The sequence below is a fragment of the Ptychodera flava genome, chromosome 16, assembly GCF_041260155.1.
Source record: "Ptychodera flava strain L36383 chromosome 16, AS_Pfla_20210202, whole genome shotgun sequence".
Classification (NCBI taxonomy): Eukaryota; Metazoa; Hemichordata; class Enteropneusta; family Ptychoderidae; genus Ptychodera; species Ptychodera flava.
In genome coordinates, this window is record NC_091943.1 from 11,790,868 (window position 1) to 11,815,966 (window position 25,099).

At 36.7% G+C, this 25,099-nt stretch overlaps 1 protein-coding gene across 1 annotated transcript; it reads left to right on the top strand.

Moving 5' to 3' along the window:
• The first annotated feature begins 189 nt into the window (after nucleotides 1-189).
• On the top strand, nucleotides 190-24,881 carry LOC139152829 (uridine-cytidine kinase 2-like). Its single transcript, XM_070726181.1, has 6 exons — nucleotides 190-340; nucleotides 12,331-12,490; nucleotides 14,007-14,103; nucleotides 14,577-14,722; nucleotides 15,235-15,381; nucleotides 16,551-24,881. The coding sequence occupies exons 1-6, from the start codon at nucleotides 236-238 to the stop codon at nucleotides 16,700-16,702; spliced, it is 807 nt and encodes a 268-aa protein (XP_070582282.1). The 5' UTR covers nucleotides 190-235; the 3' UTR covers nucleotides 16,703-24,881.
• The last annotated feature ends 218 nt before the right edge of the window (nucleotides 24,882-25,099 follow it).

Below are 25,099 nucleotides of genomic sequence, written 5' to 3' on the forward strand. Positions count from 1 at the left end.
GTTTTTCCCCCATTGGCCTATAAACATTAACATGCGACTGGTCTTGCAAACATTGCAAATGAACGATTGTAAAACTAAAGTCATCAGATAAAATGAAGATGTCTCAAATCAAAGATAAACGCTAAAATGAGGAAGGGGAGGACTTGGAATACATTGAATACAGTTCTCATTCAAGGTTCAGCAGAATCTTCAAACAATACAAATCCCAATCCGATCTAGGTTTGAGCCGCGTATCATGGCGGCGAGAAAAGTGGTGAGCGACTCTGAAACGATGGTGAAAAACGGCTATCCACGCATGCCATTTCTTATCGGTGTAGCTGGAGGAACGGCATCTGGAAAGGTAAAGCAACAATCGCAACACTATGTCGTTTTAGTGCAGATTCAGTGAAAGCCTTTTTGATAAAGTCAATTCATCTTGTGGCCGTATTCGCGCGCCAGACCACTCGAGCTTTACGTCACGCGATGTCGTCAGAGTGTGGATAGACACGTGTTCTTTGTGATGACTGCGCGTACTGCCTGGTCAACAATATGCACGTTTGCGGAGGGTTTTTGCGCGAATGCCAGGCAATTTATGTTTTTCTCAAAGTTTATGGAGAGATAAATGTACATTCAGCCCCGTAGAGCATTAAACAACGTATCTGGTGTCCCGCGTAGTTTACAAGCGGAAACAAACACATTTTGCGTTCCATTGCATTCACATTTAGAAAGGTACTTTCGATGAGAGAAAGGGAATCCCCTTTCAAACATGGGGAAATTGACAACATTCACGCAACAGTGAATTCACGCATATAACTGTTCCTGCGTTCCCCGTCGTTGAGACAGACAGCGCATATCCAGAGATTATCAGTAAAAGTGAACCACCCGGATTACGTTAATTTCAGTACCAGTCCCAAATCTTCTCGTTTGATTCGAAGTTCTTCCGTCTTGACATAAATATATCTATATAGATAATAATTATTGGAGTGGGCAGTTTCGGTAGTGTTTCATAAAAAGTCTATTTTGAAAATCCCATGGACGGTTGCTCGGTGGAAGGATGGGTGATAATTTGCAAGGCTTCAACTTGACATGAACTTGTTCCGTTTGCAAAAGAAATAACTGATGTTTAGCATGCATAGATGATTTGACCTCAGCAGTTACTGTCAAGCTACACACGTTTTTTTTTCCTTTACATGCCTCATATACCTTAGAGGAAATGACTTCTGATGACGAAATCAAAGGAAGTGGTTCAGATGAACCGTTTAGGAAAGATAAATTGACTGACAGGTCACTAAAATTCTTGCTTGGATTTCTTCATGCAGTTTTCATGAGGAATATCCAAGGTAGAAGTTCAGAATTGAGGTTTTTACGGAAACTTCATCCTGCTATTTGATTCTTGTTGAAAATTAAAATGTGAGGGAAAGCACGAAAGCAAGAATACATTGATCACATCAACAGGTTGACATATTAGCTCTGTAATGTATTGGACTTAAACAAAAATCCGAATTAAATTCAGTCTAACTTTTTTAAAACCAAGTACTTCAAATCCCAGGTGATCTAGTCAACAAGTTCAGTCTCAGTATACTGCACTATTGAAATATCATAATTAAATCTAATTATGCTAATTTTGTCACGTTGCCTTGCAAACTGCCCAATTGGGCACACCTTGCAATTCAACTGTTGTTGACATGGGCAATCAAAACTTGAACAAAAAAAAATTGAAAGTCATGGGCCATGAACGAACTTTATTTAATTTCTTGCATTTAATTAAAATTATTACCTGTGCTTTACCATAGACAGAAGCGAGACTTATCTATGGTTTTAGTGATAATTTGTGTTGGAAATAGTTGTCAGATTAAAGTAGACGTTATTTATGTAAATTTTGGGAATTTATAGGTGTTAGCTTTGAGGTTAGGACAAGCTTTTAATAAGTCTCTCAAGTCACTCAGCCCGAGTGACTCTTTGTGATGATCAGTTTGTTTATCATGAAAATCCTCATCAAAACCGAGCATGAACACAAATGGTATTGATTATGCAGGATATAAAAGTGTCAAATAAATGCTCCCTGTTCAAAACGCTGATTTTAGCTCTGTGTAACAAAAGTCTGTGTTAAAGTACCAGACATTGTGCTCTTGCCTTTCTCAACTGTAACTTGTCTGTGAGCAAGGTACATGTAAAAAGTACCATTATTATTGTCAATGATACATGAAGGAAATGTCAAACTTTTGAGTATTGTATTAAACTTCCCATGTAAAAAAGTTGACAAAATGTTTATGTTTCAAGGGGTCAAAAATTCACATTTTTATATTATCTAATCAAATTTTAAATATTTTTGTTATCAGAGAGACAGAAAATATAAATCTTTTAATCCCTAATCATCACATCCACCTATTTGTGGAACTGTTGATGCATGAATGCTGTGTAAAAATACCATAAATGCAGCGGTAATAAAGATCACAGATTAATATGCAAAGGATAGTTGTGAGTTTGGTACCATATGTTTCTTTGATGGCTGTACTTTTCAAGGGATGGCATTTTACGGACCGTTATTTTAAAACCCTAATTTACAGGTTTTTCTCCCCATATCTCATTATACTTCTTTCCTTGCCTCACACTGTACTGGCGCTGGACTCTGACAATCAGGGGTTTTTTTTCTGAATGCTTTCTTTGCAGTTGTACCAGCGTGGTAGTTTTGAAACTGTCAATCTGCTGACTGGACAGTTTGTCAATAGTGGCTGACTAATCCACTGTCTGGACAGATTTTTTTTTTGCTGTTGTGATAAAATATCCAACAGTTCCTCTTATTCAATTTCAATTTTGTCGCTGACCACACTATCACTAATGCTTGTAGTGAAAGCAAAACCCGTAACCTAACCCCAGGGACTCATTATCAATAAAGCAGCCAACATTTGAAAATCATGAAATGCGATAGTAGCAAATCCCATATGGGACATAGTCATTCACCTGACCCCATATTCATTGTCCTACTCACTGTAATATACAAGTATCATTTTAAATCTTGAGAACTTTAATATCAGATTGCAATTCTCTTTTTTTTCTGAAGCATAAGTTAAAACTACAGCAGGCCATGAGATACCCATGTTCAACCAAGATTTAGGAAAGAGGTTATACAAAGGTTCTCAAAATAATATCTATCTTGTCTTAACAATTACATGTACTGGTGACAGGTATGACCTTTAGGCTTTGTTATCAACCTATTGTTTCCAGTGGAGTGATTGGAAATGAGTATGAAATTGCCAATGATGATACAGTACTGACATACCTGCAAATGCTTTGTTTCCGATTGGTGGACATGTTTAACACTTTTAGCACCAAAGTCAATTTTGGTCGCCTGTATAAAATATACCTGGTTTTTCAGATTTTTGCTAAAATTTTGATAAGAAACTGTAGCAATGAAATATGATGTTTATTTGATCCAAATAATCAACAAAATACATGAAAATTTATAAAAATTGTTAAAATTTGCACTATAATTTTGGTGGGAAAAATTACAGCACTCAAAAGATTGAATATGAGTCTTTCCACAGTAAAGCGCAACATTTGACATTCCCAATTTTGGAGCTCTAGCTTTTTCAATGATAACAGCATTCACACAGAATGAAATTATTTTTAGTAAGTACTACATATGAGCATATATAAAAAATAATATTAAAGCTGTATGTCCAGCTCAACAAAAATTATAGATTTTTATCTTTGTAAATATGGCCTCTATTTGCTCACCATTTTGTGACATTTTGTACCCCTGTAACATTAGGAAGGGATATTTACAATATTTATACCATTTGAATTGATTTCAAATGCAAAGTAGTAATGTATTATAAGCAATTACGAACTAAATTTATTCTTAGAAAAAAAGGACTAGGGAAAGGGTCAAATATTATGCCCAAAAATATTGCTAACGCGTGTAACAATGTCTGTCCAACTCTATGCGAATTGATAATATGAGAACAATAAATATAGTGAAGGCTGTAAGCTGCAACAAACCACTCATACATTTGACTAACAATGAAATCTTCCACTATGTAACATTCTTTATTCTGTCTTTATTGAAGCTTGGGTTCTCTTGCAGTTAAGAATATTTCTGGAAGGCGTGTGTCCACATGTTACTCGTGTTAACTCATTTCCAAAATCAAGATTTAAAAAAAATTCTTTTGGTATACATTGCTGAAATTTTGTCATTTGAGGGTGCCCTAAAGTTCATGTTTTATGGCGCAATTGAATATAAACCGATGGCCACCATTACAGAGAGCACCTGAATGGCAGGATGTGTGTCCTCTTTGTTACACGCGTTACCGGTGTTACACGCGTGGAAGTAATTGTAGTTTAAATAAATACTGGATAGAATAATGTTAATTTGTTTTTTAGTGTGACAATTCTATCTGTATCAGAAAGTTACTGAAAGCTTTCTTTACAACTATTGATGCACCTTAGATGCCCATATCGTTTATGAACAAATTGGACGGAACTGATGATGTCTGTCCAATGTTACATGCGTTATCCCATAGACAATACATGGGTCTTCCCTCTGTTGTCTATATGGTTATCCACAGAGCCAATTTAAAACAATTCACTTCATAATTCTGAGGTATTTAACTTCGTCATGACATATACATATATAAATCAATCAAGTACATTTATTCAGATTGGAACACACACAATTTGTGTATAAAGCCAATCCAGTGTCTGTCCATGTTACATACGTTACCAGTTGCCATAACATTGCATCAGATATCCACCTCTTCTGATAATATTTAAGATTAAAATATCTTCTGAAGTGTGTTTCTAGTTCTTGTAGACTAATGTGTTTCTTTCAAACTTGGCACAGGGATCATAATGGCATACATGTGATCAAATACAATACAATGTCATGTCTGTCCATGTTACACGCGTTACTGTTGCCGTGACAATTTGCCCTCCTTCTTAAACAAAGAAATTATTTATCTTAAAAAAATCTTTTAGATGACACACCTGTAGTACTGTCCACCCACTCAACTTTTAGATTCAGATTAATAAATTTAATTTTTGACCTTATTGTCACAAAGTGGTTGCACTTTACTGTGGAATGACTCATATACATGTATTATGACACCTTATATTGACAGTGAACTCCCTTGACTTATTCCTGGCCAGGTTTGCATATATTGTTTAGAAATGAATCCCTGTGTTTCAAGCAAAACAATCAATCACTTGTACATGTATATGATGCAAACACTTTGAAAGCTCCTTCAGCAGCAATATCTAGCTTTCTTCTTGAAATGGTTATTTCCATGTTTTCAACATACATGTATATTTAGCTTGTATGAACATGCATGTGAGATCGAATGTTATTGTTGATGACTGAATTTTATTTATAGTCCAGACAAGAACTAATCTGTCAAAAGCAATGCTGCAAATAGTACAAATTGTCTCTGCAAGGCTAACGCTTGGTATTTCAGCACGTGAAACAGAGGAATAATTAAGAAATGTTTTGTGCTGCAAAAGCAATAAAGGTATTATTCAAAAGTTACCATTATTGTATCACAAATCCCAGGCTAACAATAAACCAAGGCTAAGTTACATGTAGTCTTTGTAACATCTGCTATTTTGTTTGTGCTGGTAGTGAGAGAAAACACAATTTGACAAGTTTAGGTGCTTGCTTGATGCTAGTCCTAGCAAGTACATGTAATTGTTGTCATTGCTGTGCATTCCACAACACTCAGGTACTGTTATGATGACCTTCTTGTCAAGGATTTATCCTCCATCCAAAACATCAATTATGTGCACACAATTCTACATCTTAGGGGCCGTGGATAATTAAAACATGCACACAGTAAATTGTGCTTGGCCTTTGAAATCGTGCATATGCTACCAAACCCCCCCCCCCCCCCCCCCCCCCATACTCCCTCTAAAATCAATCTCTGTTCAGCGCCAATTCAACAATGACACAACCAATAGAACGAAATGAAACAGTGTATCCAAACTAATTGTTACATTATTTTACTCGTACACTGATTCACATGCATGTCACAAGAATGCTGGTGTAGCGCCGGTGCCATGCTGGCCTGGTACATGTACATATGATACGTGCAAACAATATAGCACGATATTTTGCGATGTATAAAAACGTGTTGAGAGATGTTGCGATATGAAAACTTGTAGAGCGATTTTTGCACACGGTAATTGAAATACAGCCAAACCCCCTTTCCCAGCCTAAACACAAAAATTACATTTTTACATCCATGGCCAGAAGTCGGGATTTTTTCATTTTAGACATTTTTACATTTTAGTAGTGCATGTTTGACATGTTAGGTCGGAACTAACGTGACCAAAAAAGCCAAACTTGCAAACCTATCGTGTATCGTGCAGACCCAACATGTCCGCACCTATCGTTTCTAAAATGTCTAACGTGTATGCCAGGTCGGAACTAACGTGCCTAAACTGCCAAACGTGCAAACCTATCGTGTATCGTGCAGACCTAACGTTAAAGAACCTATGTCTAACATGTATAGCATTTTAGGGCATACAAATAAGTCCTATTCTATCATGCCAATCGTGCAAACCTATCGTGTATCGTGCACGCCAAACATGGATGCACCTATCCTGTCTAAAGTGTCTAACGTGTATATCATGACTGTACGATTGACATACGGTACCATTAACCTTATCTTGACATACACGTTAGACATTTTAGACACGTTAGGTCCATACACGTTGGGTCAGCACGTTACACGATAGGTATGCACGATTGGAATGATAGATTTTGACTCTTGGACAACCTAAAATGACATACACGTTAGACATTTTAGACACGTTAGCTCCGTAAATCTTAGGTCGGCACGTTATACGATATGTCTCAAGATTCACGTGATGGCCTACAAACACGGTAAGGTCTAACTCTATCATGCCAATCGTGCAAACCTATCTTGTATCGTGCAGACCTAACGTGTACGGACCTAACGTGTCTAAAATGTCTAACGTGCATGTCATTTTAGGTTTTCATCATGAGTCAAATTCTATCATGCCAATCGTGCAAACCTATCGTGTATCGTGCAAACCTAACGTGTACGGACCTAACGTGTCTAAAATGTCTAACGTGTATGTCATTTTAGGCTCTCAACATGGGTCAAAATCTATCATGCCAATCGTGCAAACCTATCGTGTAACGTGCCGACCTAACGTGTACGCACCTAACGTGTCTAAAATGTCTAACGTGCATGTCATTTTAGGTTCTCCACATGAGTCAAAATCTATCATGCCAATCATGCAAACCTATCGTGTATCGTGCAAACCTAACGTGTACGGACCTAACGTGTCTAAAATGTCTAACGTGCATGTCATTTTAGGTTCTCCACATGAGTCAAAATCTATCATGCAAATCGTGCAAACCTATCATGTATCGTGCAAACCTAACGTGTACGGACCTAACGTGTCTAAAATGTCTAACGTGTACGTCATTTTAGGCTCTCAACATGAGTCAAAATCTATTATGCCAATCGTGCAAACCTATCGTGCAAACCTAACGTGTACGGACCTAACGTGTCTAAAATGTCTAACGTGTATATCATGACTGTACCATTCAACTTATCTGGAGACCCTAAAATGACATACACGTTAGACATTTTAGACACGTTAGCTCCGTAAATCTTAGGTCGGCACGTTATACGATATGTCTCAAGATTCACGTGATGGCCTACAAACACGGTAAGGTCTAACTCCATCATGCCAATAGTGCAAACCTATTTTGTATCGTGCAGACTAATGTGTACGGACCTAACGTGTCTAAAATGTCTAACGTGTATGTCATTTTAGGTTCTCAACATGAGTCAAAATCTATCATGCCAATCGTGCAAACCTATCGTGTATCGTGCAAACCTAACTTGTACGGACCTAACGTGTCTAAAATGTCTAACGTGTATGTCATTTTAGTTTTTCATCATGAGTCAAAATCTATCATGCCAATCGTGCAAACCTATCGTGTATCGTGCAAACCTAACGTGTACGGACCTAACGTGTCTAAAATGTCTAACGTGTATGTCATTTTAGGTTCTCAACATGAGTCAAAATCTATCATGCCAATCGTGCAAACCTATCGTGTATCGTGCAAACCTAACGTGTACGGACCTAACGTGTCTAAAATGTCTAACGTGTATGTCATTTTAGGTTTTCATCATGAGTCAAAATCTATCATGCCAATCGTGCAAACCTATCGTGTATTGTGCAAACCTTACGTGTACGGACCTAACGTGTCTAAAATGTCTAACGTGCATGTCATTTTAGGTTCTCAACATGAGTCAAAATCTATCATGCCAATCGTGCAAACCTATCGTGTATCGTGCAAACCTAACGTGTACGGACCTAACGTGTCTAAAATGTCTAACGTGTATGTCATTTTAGGTTTTCATCATGAGTCAAAATCTATCATGCCAATCGTGCAAACCTATCGTGTATCGTGCAAACCTTACGTGTACGGACCTAACGTGTCTAAAATGTCTAACGTGTATGTCATTTTAGGTTCTCAACATGAGTCAAAATCTATCATGCCAATCGTGCAAACCTATCGTGTATCGTGCAAACCTAACGTGTACGGACCTAACGTGTCTAAAATGTCTAACGTGTATGTCATTTTAGGTTCTCAACATGAGTCAAAATCTATCATGCCAATCGTGCAAACCTATCGTGTATCGTACAAACCTAACGTGTACGGACCTAACGTGTCTAAAATGTCTAACGTGTATGTCATTTTAGGTTTTCATCATGAGTCAAAATCTATCATGCCAATCGTGCAAACCTATCGTGTATCGTGCAAACCTTACGTGTACGGACCTAACGTGTCTAAAATGCAGTGTTTCCGCTGCCCGCTCGCCAAATCGCAAATGCGAGAAAAAAGTAGCGTTTGGCGAGAAGATTTTGGCAAAAGTTAGCCAAACTTGCGAATCGAAAATTGCACTGACGTCATCACTTTGTCCGCGCACACGTCCTGCATTCAATTTGAGATGTAATGCTTTATCTCTGTACATCCCCGACCTTATGCGTCAGGAGATCCTATTTGTAACACATACAGTATGAATAAAATTGTAACGAAACAACTCACAAATCAATAGTACCGCATGTATATCATGACTAGTTGACTAAAATGTTGCGAAGTTTTGGGTTTGACTACGCGCAATGTGTGCCTACAGATAACTCCGTGCAGTGACAGCCATGTCATCGTCAACACTGAATTGAATTGAAGGATCGTAGTGACGGTGAAACTAAGCAAAACGGCAAACTTTCCTTTTTGACTTTGGCTGCTCCACCAATATGGGGGGAACCACCCCTACAACACACATTCTAAGTGCAAGTAAAGCTATGAAATGGAAAGAAAAATTATGATCAATGTAGGAAAGTCGATCGTGAATTTGGAAAGGAAGGTAGCGGCATGCATGGTCAAAAGCATACGCATGACATTTTTTTTAGAACGTAGAGCGAGTAAGGCACTCCTGAATAGCGAAAATGTTCGTGGTGTATTGCTGCCAACAAGAAAATACCTTTACTGGCGTTAGAAACTTGTGTGAATTGTCTTCCTTAAATATAAATTCGCGACAATTTTCAGTGTATCACGGACCGTGGTGTATTGTGACGTGACATCGTATACAGACTTTCAGAGAAGCGCTCGCTCGTCCGTTGAGTCGGCCGGCCTAGTTCCGCGTTCACATCGTGCAAATAAATACGCAAGTCTTGTCGCGATATTTGAGCATTTAACTTGATCGTCAGTGAAACAAAAAGATGTTTCTCCATATCAAAAGGGTATATATTTGATATTTTACGGTTCTGTTCAACACGTGAACATTTGGATTTATGATCCGTGATTTCCGCGATCCATGGCATGATTGAAGCTGGCTGTGAATACACACTGACGTCTTTGATGATGACCCCTGACCCAAGCGCCATTGATACGCTGTGCGCTGTCCGAGCTTCGCTTGCTAAACTTCAAGCGTAAAGCAAATGTATTGGAAGTCTAAAAAATGCACATATTTCTCAAGTCTGAGAGTATTTTACTTTCGAACTGCTACGAGAATGGATATCTGATTCGTTTGAAAAAACTAGTATGCTGAACCAGGTTTCGTGCCGTTGTCTGTAGCGATAATGTACAGTATCGCACGATAGCGATTCCATGGTTTACTGAATATAGTTGCATACGCCTAACTTTGGACAAGAGTCGCTTGGAATTCGGACAAATTTTATGTTGTATGTGTGACTGATGTTGACACCTTGTAATCTGAACCATAAACTGGTGTTACTATAGTATCCATAGTAGCACTAACAGGGTTTATTTCGGTCATTCTTACGGAAAATGCAGACAAATATTTATTTTTGCATATTAATGAAAAGAAATGACGTCATTTGTGATCAGTGGTATCGGCTTGGCTAATTGAATATCTGGTTTGGCGAATAATTTTTTAGGACTTCTAGCCAAATTTGCTACAAGATTTTGGAACCCAGGGGAAACACTGAAATGTCTAACGTGTATGTCATTTTAGGTTCTCAACATGAGTCAAAATCTATCATGCCAATCGTGCAAACCTATCGTGTATCGTGCAAACCTAACGTGTACGGACCTAACGTGTCTAAAATGTCTAACGTGTATGTCATTTTAGGTTCTCAACATGAGTCAAAATCTATCATGCCAATCGTGCAAACCTATCGTGTATCGTGCAAACCTAACGTGTACGGACCTAACGTGTCTAAAATGTCTAACGTGTATGTCATTTTAGGTTCTCAACATGAGTCAAAATCTACAGGTATCATGCCAATCGTGCAAACCTATCGTGTATCGTGCAAACCTAACGTGTACGGACCTAACGTGTCTAAAATGTCTAACGTGCAGACTTTTACAGTGTTTAGTCATGCATGTTTGCCTTACACGTTTGGGTTCTATAATGTACAATGGTATACAACTCCCCATAGCACGATAGCTTCAACAATGTGAAACGTGCATTTTTACCAACTACTGGCCATAGTTACATTTTTAATACCATGCGCATGTTTTAATTATCCAAAAGACACACAGCGGGATCAACTGCTCTGGTATAAACCGTACAAAATCAAACTTGTTCCTGCTCAAGTTATTCCCACAATTTTGGAGTACAAGAGTTTCTTACATCACAGTTCATTGGCTGAAGGGCTTTTAGTTTGAACAAAGATTAATCACACAAACTCTACTGATTAAGTTTGGACAAAGTGTTAAAGCACAACAATCTTCACTGCATGAATTAGTGATACAGACCTGGAAATACATGTGACTCACTTCAGTGATAGTTTTTCTTCTCTCAAATACGAGTAAATTTGTAAAGTTACTGATCTGCAAAGTGAAGGGCAACACCTGTATCTCTGCATAGCTTTGTGCTCCATCCTTCATGCAGCGCTCATTGTGTTTCAGTTGAACACTTGGAAAAAGTGTCATGTACATTTTTTACTTTCCAAGATATCCAGAGTTTGATCTGGTATACTGTTGCTGTCTTTCAAAGTTTTCAATTGTAAGGTAGTATGGCTTAAACACCTGAAATCATCACTGTGAGCCAGCTTGCTGCAATACATTTTCTCCCCAAGGCTATTAACTGTTGTCAGGCTTTGGCATGCACTTCCTGGGTTTAACTTTTTGCCGTGAAAATGATGTTATGTCATCAGGATAGTTGAAATGAGATCAGTGGACGCCCAACCCTGATTGAAAGCCCTTACAGAGAAAAGCAACAGACACAAAGTACATAAAGTCACATAGACTACAGTCATTGGTCCAGTCAGTATACCATACAAACAATACACTGAAGAGTCGTCATCTGGTATCAGGGTATTGTAATAAGTCACAGGATGTTTGTACATGTATCATGGTTTCATTTCAACTTCCTCTCCTGAAGGGAGTGAGTTTTTGTCTGTGACAAAATCCTTTATAACTTGGAGACTGAAACTTAGATACATTGTCCTGTATTTTGCATTCTCTCTGCCAAATACAGTTTCTTATTCTGCTCCCAAAACCATGTCAACTTCTCAATACGACTTGTATCTGTGTAACGTCCAGTGTTTTAGTCAACAACTAAATGAAGCCAAGATTTGAATTCATCGTTGACAATAACAATTGCATGCTCTACACAATGAAGGGTGTTGAAAAGATGGTGATTCTTTTATGTTTCAACATACCTAGGAAACAAGAGTGAGAAAATGTATTTGATTTTAATGGAGAAAACATTTGATGAAAATATAATTACAGTAAATATTACAGCTATTGTTGTCATATTGCTCGATAGACAATACATGTACAGGAAAACGACAAGTTAGACCGATAATGACTTCCTGTTTTGGTTTTTTTTCCCATGACAGTCGTCAGTATGTGAAAAGATTATGGAAGAACTGGGTCAGAACGAGGTTGAGAGGAAACAGCGTCAAGTAACAACAATAAGTCAAGAGAATTTCTACCGCAACCTAACAGAAGCAGAGAAAAGCAAAGCATTCAAGGGCCAATTTAATTTTGATCATCCAGGTAAGGTGCTTGTAGTGTGACAAGTTTGAAATGAATGTTTATGCGTTTGATACTCAATCAGTCATGAAACTGAAACACAAGGCAAAATAGAAAATGTTTGACGTATGTAAGGGTAGTCTGCACCTGCGAAAGTGAAAGAAACTTTTGCTCAAACTTTCCTCAATGAACCTTTCCATGAAATGAAAAATAAAAATCAGGGGTCCCCGTGCAAAGTTTGGCACCAGAGAGACAAATTACCTGAGATTTCCTGATATTTGAAATTCAAAACTGCCGCCATCTGTGTGTTAACTCTATGGGCAAAATAAAATTTTCAACTTCCAAAAACTAAGATGGTGAAAACTTTTCTTACTTTCTTACACCAAGAGCTTTAAAATGAGCTCCCACAAGTGTCAGATCAGAAAAGAATTGCAAAAGTTTGTGAGTCCGAATATCTGTCCCCGAGGCATGTTCTGCCTTAATGTCATCATTACATATCATGAATTGTTGATGATCAGAATTTAACTGATTTTTAGGGATAATAAAGTGATCCTGTTTGCAAAAGTGACAGGCCACCATCCTTAATGTTGCTACTACACATACATAGTCTTGTGAGCAGATTGAGAGCATTGCTGTGAAAGCTGACAGTGGACAGTTCCATTTCTAAATTTTCATTCATCATCACAGTGTAAATTCTCTCTCAATGAGAAGCATAGACATAACCATAATAGAACAACTATTTTCACTAAAATACTGTTGTGCATTCCTGTTGATTTGAATACCTAGGTTGAATTGTGCAAAAAATCCTTAGGTGACAGGTCAGAAAACAGTAAACTTCAACATGCCTGGAAATATCGGTAACACTTGTTGCTTGTAGAAGACCAGCAATGTGATGCCTTTATATAACTGTAGTTTTAGAAAACACTTTCTGTTATGGACAGGCTGAAATTTTCTGTCCACAATCAGTACATTTTTTTTTTTTTTTTTTTTTTTTTTTTTTAACAGAGCTTGAGAAACTTCTCTCAACAGTACTTGAGATAGATTCAAGATTAATTTTCTATGTTGACCATTCCAAAATATTTCTGAAAAAAGATCAATCATTTAAAGTGTAGATATGTAGTTAGCTACCATATTGGAAAACAAAATCACATCTAAATAAATATTTGAGGACAGGTGCTTTTCTGATCTTGACACATAAATTCAGTTCATATGGAAGGGCAAGCAAATAAATCATTCTGAGCCCAGCGTCATTCATTTTCAGTTGCTTGCAAGTTACTGTGGACTATTTTATTTCCACTGGAATTTATTTTAGCTGAAAACACATTTTCAATGTTTCACTGCGATCTTATTTTCACTTCGTCTAGTCAGACTACATGCAAAGTATAGAAAATTAAAATTTTCACTTGGATTAGCGAAAGATCCAGTGAAACTAGTGAAAATAAATTCCAAGTGAAAATAAAATGTTCCACAGTACTTGAAGCACTACAAGAAATAATCACCCTGTTTATCATCGTAATGGTTTTTTCTTTGACACATACAGATGCCTATGATCATGAACTGTTCAGACAAACTCTACAAGACATAAGCAAGGGCAAGACCGTCAAAATACCAGTGTATGACTTCAAAACTCACTCAAGGTCAGTCAAATGTCGTTTGTCTACAAAAGGGGCAACGCTTGCTGTTTTTTAATGTTTTTATTTTATTTTGCGGTATTTGAGAAGTCATTTATGTTGTTTTGGTATCTTGAAATTTTCTTGAAGAATGGTTGTCAAAATACACCTTCAATTCCATATACAAGTTTACATGTATGTAAAACACATTTACACAAACACACCGCAATTCATGTCTTTCGTGCTACTTTCTCTGTGATTTATGAAAAATTGCAACATCGTAATATTTTTCACTCATTTGAGAAACATTCTAAAGCTCCCTCAATTACAGATATATGAAGGCTTCTGTGCACATAAAACTATATTCTAAAAGCAAAAGTTTTGATAATACACAGGACAGTAGGATATGATTTTCATGAATTTTAAATTTTGTCACTTTTTCAACTAATTCTTTATATACTAAGTAATCGCAAAATACTGGCACTCTCTCAATGTCACAGAAAAATAGATGAGAGCACAGTAGTGTATGCAGCGGATGTCGTTCTCATAGAGGGTATCTTAGTGTTCTACCTGAAAGACACAAGAAGTTTATTTCAGATGAAGCTATTCGTTGATACTGATCCAGACACAAGACTATCAAGAAGAGGTCAGTTACTTTGCATATAGTATAAATGATGTTTTGAATTTTAAAATGTTGAGAATGCTGGACCACATCCTCCACATGGTAGAAATCAGTACATGCCTGAGGGTGCCTTTCATGGTGAATGAATGCAAACTACCCCTTAAGGTAATGTTGAATTGCACCACACCCCATTACACGTTCAGTATGGTCTTGTCGAGTCAAATGTCAAAGCCAAAATGTCAAGAGGGAATACGCCAGATTTTCCAGTTCTTTTTTAGCGTCATGGACAAAATATTGTTTATACAAACACTTCTCTAGTACATCAGGTAATTATTACCAGGGAGTCAAAAACTTTGTGTTAGCTCAAAGATGGTTCAACCAAAATGGCTGCCAAATGCAGCCTCTTAGTTGTCACGGTGATCAGGTTAAAAGTAAGTTCACAGATATATTCGCCCAGATATTTTATTGCTTTTGGCAACAGTTAATAGCTTGAGATAAGAGATTGTAAGATTTATACATATTGTTTCTGTGTACAGTTCTCAGAGACATAAACGAGAGAGGAAGACAGCTTGAACAGGTTTTGACACAGTACACAACATTTGTCAAACCTGCATTTGAAGAGTTTTGCCTGCCAACCAAGAAGTATGCCGATGTCATCATTCCAAAAGGTGTAGAAAATAAAGGTGGGTACAATTACCAGTAACAAGCGTTTTATTTCTAGTTTCTCAAGGTTTGCACATTTTACTCCATCTTCAAAAGTGCTCTCTTGTTCATCACTCATCTTGTAAAACATTGCACACCATATCCATAGTAGGGTTTTAATTTTGACATCACAAAGGCTGATATACATTAACAAGCATATCAAGATATCGAAATGTCATTATTTTTATGATTGTAGACTCATTTCACATGATATTTTCTGTTTGTTCATCTATGTATGTTTCACTGTTGCTCATTTGCTACAGAATACATGTACTAAATGAAAATGCTTGTACTGTTGACACGGTAGACTACTTTCATACATTACCCTTTTCCATTAGTTCTGCACAAATCATTTTAGACATGACACTGTGTCATCATGAACTTGTGCACATGTCAATCCCAGACGTATTGCACATCCCCCCTCCTCGCAAAAAAGAGTAACAAAAGGAGTTGTACCTCATCTGCCACCATCTGAACCCATATCCAGGCCTGTCTCTTTCCCCTCTGCCATGAATTGAGCCAGGAGCTACTCAAATTTTCACCTACTTTGCATAGTATGTTATTTGGGTTCAAGTCAGTAAAATTATAGCTACACAAGTCAGTAAAATTATAGCTACAGCTGTTTTCAGCAGCCTTCAAATGTTCATTCCAGTGGTTGTTAAAATACACCATATAGGACATGTTATGTCTCACTGGTCCAACCAAAAAGTTACCTGATGATGGCATATCTACTTGGCAGGATAAGAGTTTCAGAGAGGAAAGCTTGGTACGGACAACACATTGAATTAACCACAGTTCATAACAAACTAGGGAATACCATACACCACAGTACACCATATTGTGCCAACATTTTACAAGTCAGGCCGTGCAACTTTCAACTTTTTTCCAAACAAAAGCAGAATTGGAAATGCATTTAACAGGTACAAATAGAATAGTATGCCAAACATTGCTGACTTTAGTTAAAGTTCACAGCCATTTCATGCATGGAATGATCTCTGTGAGCTCTAGTTGCCGGATTAATGCTAATGCCATAAGCGTCTTTTTGTATTTGTGTTGCACTGTTGTCTCTTTCCAGTGACTTTCCATTTCTCTACACAGTCAAACGTCATCTCTGAATCCTCGCTTTTGTTTCTTCCCTTCCTTTTTCCAGTTGCAATAAGTCTCATAGTACAACACATCAAGGACATTCTCAACGGAGGATTGAAAACCCGGAACGGCAACGGAAACGGAAAGATGATCATCAAGCCCCACTCTGACACCACAGTCTCCAGCAGCAGCAGTAGCAGCAGTCGCCCCCACTGAATTCCATCCAGCTTCCTCGAATTGACCACCGGCAACACAGACCTCTCCAATCCTAAGTCTTCCTTCCTCGCCAGAGCCAACTTTTTCTAACCAAAGGTATTTGTATCACACAACAATATGATCTCGAGGAGTTTATTGTATTGGTGTCTACTTGAAACACTCAATTGTGCCTCCTCTACTTCTAGGGTCTTGAAGAAATACGAGAAAAACTTACTTTTGTGTCGAATCACAAGAGATCATTTCACATTATGACAGTTCTTTGGGTTCAGGAAGATGGACAGATTTTCAGATAAGAAAAGTCTTGAAAGCTGGACCGTTTACTTCTTGTACTGCAGCTTTGTGAAGTCTTTTCAAAAGACAAGGGAAAAAAATTAAAAAAAGACAGGGTTTGCACGCATTGAGAGCAGTGGACGCTGTAGGAAGTATTAGTCAAAGGTTGAAAAGAACTAATTCCAATGCTTAACATACATAAGCAAATCGGAATTAAAAATTGAGAGTTTGATCAGAAATACTGTACCATTACACAATGAACTAACTGCCATGAAATTTCATACAAACATACAGATGAACATCTCCTACTCTCTTTGTCCACTGTTCTAAATTCTGCCACTGGGTTCAATGACCTCAGCTTTTGTTAGAATCAAAATATTTATTTTACATATTTCTGTTGGCACAAAGAAAATAGTGTCCAGTATGAGATGACAAGTTTTTTGCTGGTAATTTTACTTTGGTTTTTTGTTCATTTCTGCCAAATTTCAATTTGCAGAAAGAAAGTTACCTCTGCCATTATTCGTAAAGATGTTCCACATTAGAAAAATTATCTTTTTCTAGCATTTCATCTCTAATGCTGTTTTTCACACAGACATATCATTGGAATTTTTTCGGTAAATTTCAAATGCAATGGAGATGGTTATTGCAATTTTTTTTTCTTGAAAAGGAAAATGACAGAACAGAGAATGAGAATGTCTGTCGACACAATACTGGAGGCCTTCCCACAGTCTGTCATAAATTCCACAGTCAGAAAATGCACTAATCAAATAGTACATGGTAAAGTGTTTTCTATGGTAAAAGTTGGACGTTTATACTTTGAGATGGGGGTGAAGGGTCTAAGACAGCTGCTGTTACCGGTACACATTGAAGTGCTTCTGATTTGGAAAAAATTCAAGGATTCTGAAAATTGCACAATAGAAAAAAAGCACCTTTAGCGAAAGTTCTGTCACGATAAATGATCTAACAATGGGTACCGAGAGATACGAGATGTAGAATTCTGCTTTAGAATTCACGTATGATCAGAGACTATAGGAATTCTTCTCGTTTGTAAATGGCTGCAGTTATTTCATTGGCATTACAAGCTATCAGACATTGTAGCAGCTGAACAGAGTATACTCTGAGCAAGATTGTTTCCTTTCTATCAGCATGGGCATTGAGAAATGTGGCAACTTGAAGATTGTAGTCTGTTTTCACAGCAATTATTTTATGTAAGAAATACTCAGAAAATTTGAGCCTAATTTGACAAGTATTAGATAGCTCTACAATTGAGACGGTTTTGTGATCATGACACGAGAAAGTGTGTCTCTTTTTTCTATGATGGTCCAAGCTTGTCCATTACTATCTACATTCAACAAGGCCAAGAAAGTTCAAGGTTAAGAAAGCTTAGGGATAGATAGGGGTATTTCATGATAGTATGTTAGTACTTACCGGGGTCAAGTTCAGTACAGTTAGTTTCCAGAAACTGTCAAATCACAAAGTAAACTTTGACCTTCGCTCTGACCTTCAGCTGTGATGCATGAAGGCTTTAATACTCAATTTCAGTTTCTGTGTAAACAGTGATGTGTGCACAGTTAATACATCTAATGGTGTTAATGCATCCATTGACAGCCGTACATCACTGGTAGCTGACTAATTACAGGGTTCATATGCTCCTGGAAAGTCATTTAAAATCCTCGAACTTTAAGGCCTCTTGGAATGTCATGGAAAATTGATAATCCACCAACAACTTTCACAAAATGGCAAGATAATCAGTCATGCTATCATAAAAGTGACATCAAAAACAATATGTTGTAAAACTGATATCTGGAAAATAGTATTTCAGACCTCAAAAAGTACTTGAAAATTGCTGAAAAGTCCTAGTATTTTAAGTGACTTTTGATTTTGTCAAAATTTAGCTCAGCCTTCTATTACTGGTACTTGGTACATGTAATGTTTGGTGTCTTTTCAGCTGAAAATTCACTATGGTAACCTGACATGATGACATTTTCATGTTGCTATAAAAAGAGATCAGTATTTCTGTATTTGATATTGATTTGTCAGTTTTTCCCAGATATAAATTACATCTAATTGGAGAGTTAAGTCTAGTTGTTACTCCAAAAATAAGAAACGTACTATGAGCAGATTTTGTCATGATTGATGCAGGTGATATCAGGTATAGATTTAAATAATTATTGCCATCACTGCCTTATTGACCATTGGTGAATAATTATGTCTTCATGGTTGTCATCAGCAATATTGGAAAATTTTTCAGTCTTTCTATCATTTTGCTGTGGTAGCAGGAACGTGATTTCATAATTGCGCCAATGGTGTTGTCGTGGGAACAGTTGCATGGTTACCACCAGTTGAATGTTGTGGTGGAATTCTACGATGGTAAAGCACAAGTGTGTATTACCTGGGCACTCCAGCAAAGGGCAGCCCGTTTCTGTATTGTCACACTCACAAATTACACCATACAGTTTGGAAGAGTGTGATTTATCAGTTCGCCGGACGGTGACCATATGGATGTATTGTTGTCTAGGGAATGAGCTTGCTTTGCCGTGAGGCTTATTTGATGCAGAAGGTTAGGGCATCACCACCCATACTCGGTAGAATCCGATTATCATCACTTTCTATGAATTCATTAAACACACACTGTTCTGAAAGCTTTCTATTGTTTACATCCATTATCAGGATGCCATGATATGAGTGTGGGATCAAAACCATCTGTATGTAACAATCAAAAGTATCTTAGGATCAACTTTTGGTGTTTCCTGGTATTAATTATATTTTGCTGCCTTTCACACTATACATTTCTACACAATTTTTTTCGGGAAACAACTCATTCTTCTGGGCAATTATCACATACGTATCCAAAAGGTATAAAAGTATTTACAATTGCGTATGAGTGTGTATATGATCAATTTTGATGAACGTTGAAGTCGATCCCTTCCATTTAATCACACAGTCATCCAAAATATTCATCTACATGAACTACAATCCTTACAGAAATTTATTTTGTCTTTCATTTTTTCAGTATCTTTTCTCGGGCATTGTATAAAAATTTGGTGCATCTAATATGGCATTGTAGTGTGTATGATATGACACTGAAAAAAATTTGCAGTTGCATTTTACAAGTACACAGAGTGTTTGTAAACGAGGGATTAGAGAAATGAAGATGCGTAATGTTTTATCTTGTCCAGTGTTTTTGCTAAGGGCAGTAAGTAGGTAAATGTTACCGGGGTTCCCATTGGTATATCAATGCGATCAATGGAGGGATAGCATCAATGTTACCGGGGTTCCAAAATCATTTACCAATATTCCCAACCTTAGCAAAAACACTGGTGTCACCCCATTTACCTGAACATAGGCCCACCCATCCTATTCAAGTTAATGGGAATGTACCAATGGTTGGGGAATGAAAGGTTGGTTGGTCCTGAGTGATCCATGTCTTCTAGTGCCATGACCTCTCCTATCGTTGTTGGTTCAACCTGATTGCTGAAACCCATATGTTTGTCAAAGGGACTAATTATAACTTTATAGGGCTCTTAGTCACTGTGTTTTCTGGACATTTTTTATGGCAATGATAAAATGTCGTGTCTTTGAAAATCGTCAGGAACTCGTATTGATGTAAGATATGATGAGTGTTGAACTGTGCAACCTATCACTGGCCTGGTATGCCAAGGTTTTCAGTTTGTAAGAGTAGCAGTTTGTTAGAGCAGTCTGTGGTTCCTGAGAGATTCATTTCTGCTTGACACAAGAAATCTGCTTGTTTTATCTGTCGTGTGTGGATGGAAGGTGTGGATTGTAAACCCCAAACAGCAAGTTTCAAAATGATGAATGGAATAAGTTGGTTTCACACATAACGCAAAATTAGCACAGGTAGCAATCTGTCACCACAAACCAAGTGTTTGTCATCGTGAATGACATTGCAGAGGTGTCTGTTCAATCTTAGGGGTGCTGTCACTCATGTTACTCTGAAATTCCCAAAATTTCAGAACTCTCCATGCAAAAATATTATTTTCGTTGATTTGTTGATTCATGATGATGATGTCATTGGTGTTCATTCATCACTTTATGATGATGTCACAGCAGTGCTGGCAGTTGATTCGTCAGTTCTTTTATGATGATTTCAGAGCAAAGATGACCATGAAATGACAAGTGATATGATGATTGACATCATTGATTGACAAACTTGTGGCTTTTCAAAGTGGTTTGACAATTCCATTGGAAGAGTCCCGCAGAACTGTAAGCGTTGCTCTAATATGTTACCATTCAAGTCAGTTCTAACGTGAAATTTTCTCACTTTTTTTACCTCACTTTTTTTTTTCATTGTCACCGTACACTTTGCAAAAGTTCACAACACCAGACACTGTGTCAATTATGCTACATAGACGAGCAAATAACTCAAAAAAGTCCTCTTTGACCCAGAGAAATTATCACATGGCTGACACAAAAATTCAGAAATTGAGAAATGAAGTCATAAAGATTGAGCTGTTTGGCACATTTTAGGGTGCATTGTTTCAAACATATTTTTCTTCAGTTGTTACAAATGGTAAAAGTCCAATTACAAAAAAAATATGATTTTTGTGTATTTGAGATGATATACTTACTTAGCTAATATATTGTTCGTTTTTTTTCTCTCAAGTAGCATAGCTAAATATATTAGTATATAAGATGAAAATAAAAAATGAATATTGTTAATATTGCTGTAGCTTTGAGCAGGGTCTACTTACATATGATTTATTGTTTAAATTTATTTGTTAGAAGTTGTCTTCTGAAAAGTCTGAGGCGCCAGTGTAGATGGGGAGCAAAAAAATCACAAAAAATTTAGATTCCAAAACTGTCGCAAACTATTAAATGTTAAAAAAAGACTCTTCATGCATGTATGTGTGTTTGCATAATCTTAAGCTTGAAAAAATACAAAGGGATGCACTGATATTCAAAAAGGGCCAAAATTTATAATTTATGTATTCTTTTTTTTACTTAAAATGTCACTTTGATCAGACATATTATTCTTCCTCTCTACTGCCACTTTTATGAAGAAAATCAGAGGTTGCTTGAGATCAGTCACGTTCTGATGATGGTTTGTGGAAAATACTTGTTGACAGAAAATTTAAGCTTTAATCTTCACTTTTTATAGCAAAGTAGGAGAAAATGTTACACGACCTCTGCGTTATAAAAAAGAGCAAACATTTTGGTATTTTGATACACTTTAAGTTCCATGCTTGAATTATTTTCAAAATGTTTTACACAGAATTTATTCTGAGAGTGATGCTGAAAATTTCATCACAGCGTGACTCTTCATGTGATCAAACTACCAATATACTTGAGACAGAATCTCAAGGTAAAGTGTTTTGAAAATGTCCGAGAGCATAGAAGAATAGTCAACCCTATGACCTTTGCAATACTTGGAAATAGTCTGAAGTAATTCACTGCCAAGGGTAGCCAAACACAGTTCTCCCCGTCACAACACCAATGTGAATTCAGCTACTGTATTTTCATTTAATTTCAATTTTTTTTTTGTCATGAATTCTTGCAGAATAGTGACATCTTTGTCTCTGTAAAAGGGTTTTCAAGATATCTTCGCCTTAATTTCAGTGTTAAGGTCTTTTGTATGAAAATCTTTCATGTATTTACAAAATTTCAAAAGAATGTTGTGAATATGCACAATAACAAAAAAAAGAACATTCCTTGGATATTTGTGTATCTTTTCTGCTTTTCATCGTAAAAAGTTATGGATATCATTGACTGTTGCTTTATAAAGCTAATATTGTGTTTTAGTAATCTCATGATATTTGGTTTGAAAAGCCATTTTTTTTGAAAAGTAACCATATATTTCTGTTGTTTTTATTTTCTAGGCAAGTAGTTAAAATCTGATCTGAAAAAACAAACTTCTGTTAGCAAAACAGTGACTTTCTGTATTATTGTAAGAAATGATAAATATATAAGCCTGCTACTCAAATCTTCAAACATCCCTGTGTATTCTGTGTTGTCAAATTGTAAACATTAAGATGAGAAGGAATAATAGTAATGACATTCAACCACAAACAAACTCTTTTTTTTTATTTCCCATTCACTTATGTCGTAGAGGGCGCCATACCATTATGACAGACACAATTCAAGGTTTTTGATTTGCTCATGACATGAGATATATATGTGAATTTCAAAAGAAGCAATATTCACTGAAAGAAAGAGTAACTTATAAAGTTTTGTCAATACTTTTGTATGACTCATCACATAAGACAGAATATGGTGAAATATGTTACTGAAGATTTCCTTTATCACAAGATATGTTGTTTCATACACAAAATTTCACATTTCCCTGGTTTTGCCATAAGCTTTAACTATCAGGCATCTGCAATTTTTACTCTTCTTTTGTCAACAAAAGGACCATAGTCACTATGGAAGTCACACTTACATGTTTACTTCAATGCCTCCAACGATTTCAGCCTTCCATGTTTGTGGAAGAAATGTTCTGTTGATAAACACGTGCACTCCTCTCTCCAGTCCTTCAAATCTTGTGAATGTTTCATATTCCTGGGGTCGATTTTGATTTGTATGATGTTGACTTCATCTGACAGGCTCAGTTTACAATCACCGTTTTCCAACTCGTGTTATAAAAATAATGACATGTACCACTCCTAAAATAAATCTCACATTTCCACCGTTAAAAGTTTCCGTACCACAGAGTTGGAGCTAATATTCAGAACTATTTATTTCCGATGCATACAGTACATTTCCGATGCATACGCCATCACAATTATGTTTCACTAAGCAAATCATACCACTAAGCAAATCATACCAACTCAAAACCAAAGCCAGCTGTCATACATTTGGACCAGCATTGTTTCCCAAAAAGGAGAATGCATGTACATTGAATAGATCTGATCTTGGTTTTGTCTAGAGACAGGGTATGCCAAATTTCACGTGCTGATTTATACTGACTTTTTGTGTCAGAATTCCGTGTCATTAACCCATCGACAGTGAGTCATATATTTTATCACGAAGAGCCATTCACATCACATATGTTAAAGAAAGATATAAAGTGTATTTTTTTCGTCAGAACATAATACTGTATATCATTTTCTGTTTTCTGAGAGATTTTAGTCCCATTCAGTAATATAATGTGGTTATATATAAACGCTAATGGTTTTCACACCCTTACACACCCATTTCCCTGTATACAGGACCGTCTCACCTGATTGCAAACAATGGGGATTTACCAAAATCAGTTAAGTGATAGAAAGGTCAAGTGAAATTAGTGAACCTGTGGGGAACCTTGAAAATACTGGTTTTACCCTCTCACCAGCTTGGTTTGGCCCAATCCCTTTGTTTTCAATGGTGTTTGTGGACGAGTCATAGAGAATTGGGGGTTAGCAGGTTAAGGCTTGTGTAATTTCTCTATGAAATCAGAAAAGTGCACTTCTCTACTTTTGAACACATCAATTGAAAGATGACTGGCCAGTTCAGGGAGTAATTTTTCAGAAAGTCTGTCTGTTTGTCAATATTTTCTCTTAAATTTGCATCTCACCCGTTCAGAATATGTTATTTTTTGAAATGTCTGTGAGGAAAATATCTGCAACCTAAGTGGTAAGATACACATCATATTGCTCTGTCTGTCTGGAGTTTATACAATCACAATATCCCGACACAGAGAAAATGGCTAAGATTTTAGCAGCTAACTATCACATGCATTTGAGGTTGTGAGAAAAAAAAACAGTGTTAACTGTTTTCACTGCAATATATCAACCACTTTATTCTAATATACTTATTTCTGAGATCAAATTTTGTACTTTAAAAAAGTAGATGGCGGGCATAAGAAAACAATATATACGATAGCCACTTTATTATATTATGTGAAACAAGTTCATTTATGTTGTCTTATCATTCATTCATTGTTAATAAAATAAATCTTTTTGAATCAAGATAATTCTTGTGTGTGTGTAGTTTTATTTTGCCCACTTTTAGTATCATTTTTGTAATTGTTTCAGATTCAGATTGAGTTCAGATTCATTGACCCAGAGTGTGATACAGAATCCAGCCTGGAATGAATAATGCCGTCATACCAGCCTATGCAATATCATTTGCTGACTTTCCCACTAGAGATTGTTGTACCATTTTCTCATACATAACATTTGAGCTTTTTTA

What these genes read in the sequence shown, in the direction of transcription:
- LOC139152829 (XM_070726181.1), top strand. Translation starts at nt 236, where the DNA reads ATGGCGGCGAGAAAAGTGGTGAGCGACTCTGAAACGATGGTGAAAAAC. An exon ending in ATTTAATTTTGATCATCCAG is followed by an intron (nt 12,491 to 14,006) that starts GTAAGGTGCTTG and finishes TGACACATACAG; the next exon opens with ATGCCTATGATCATGAACTG. An exon ending in GACTTCAAAACTCACTCAAG is followed by an intron (nt 14,104 to 14,576) that starts GTCAGTCAAATG and finishes TCAATGTCACAG; the next exon opens with AAAAATAGATGAGAGCACAG.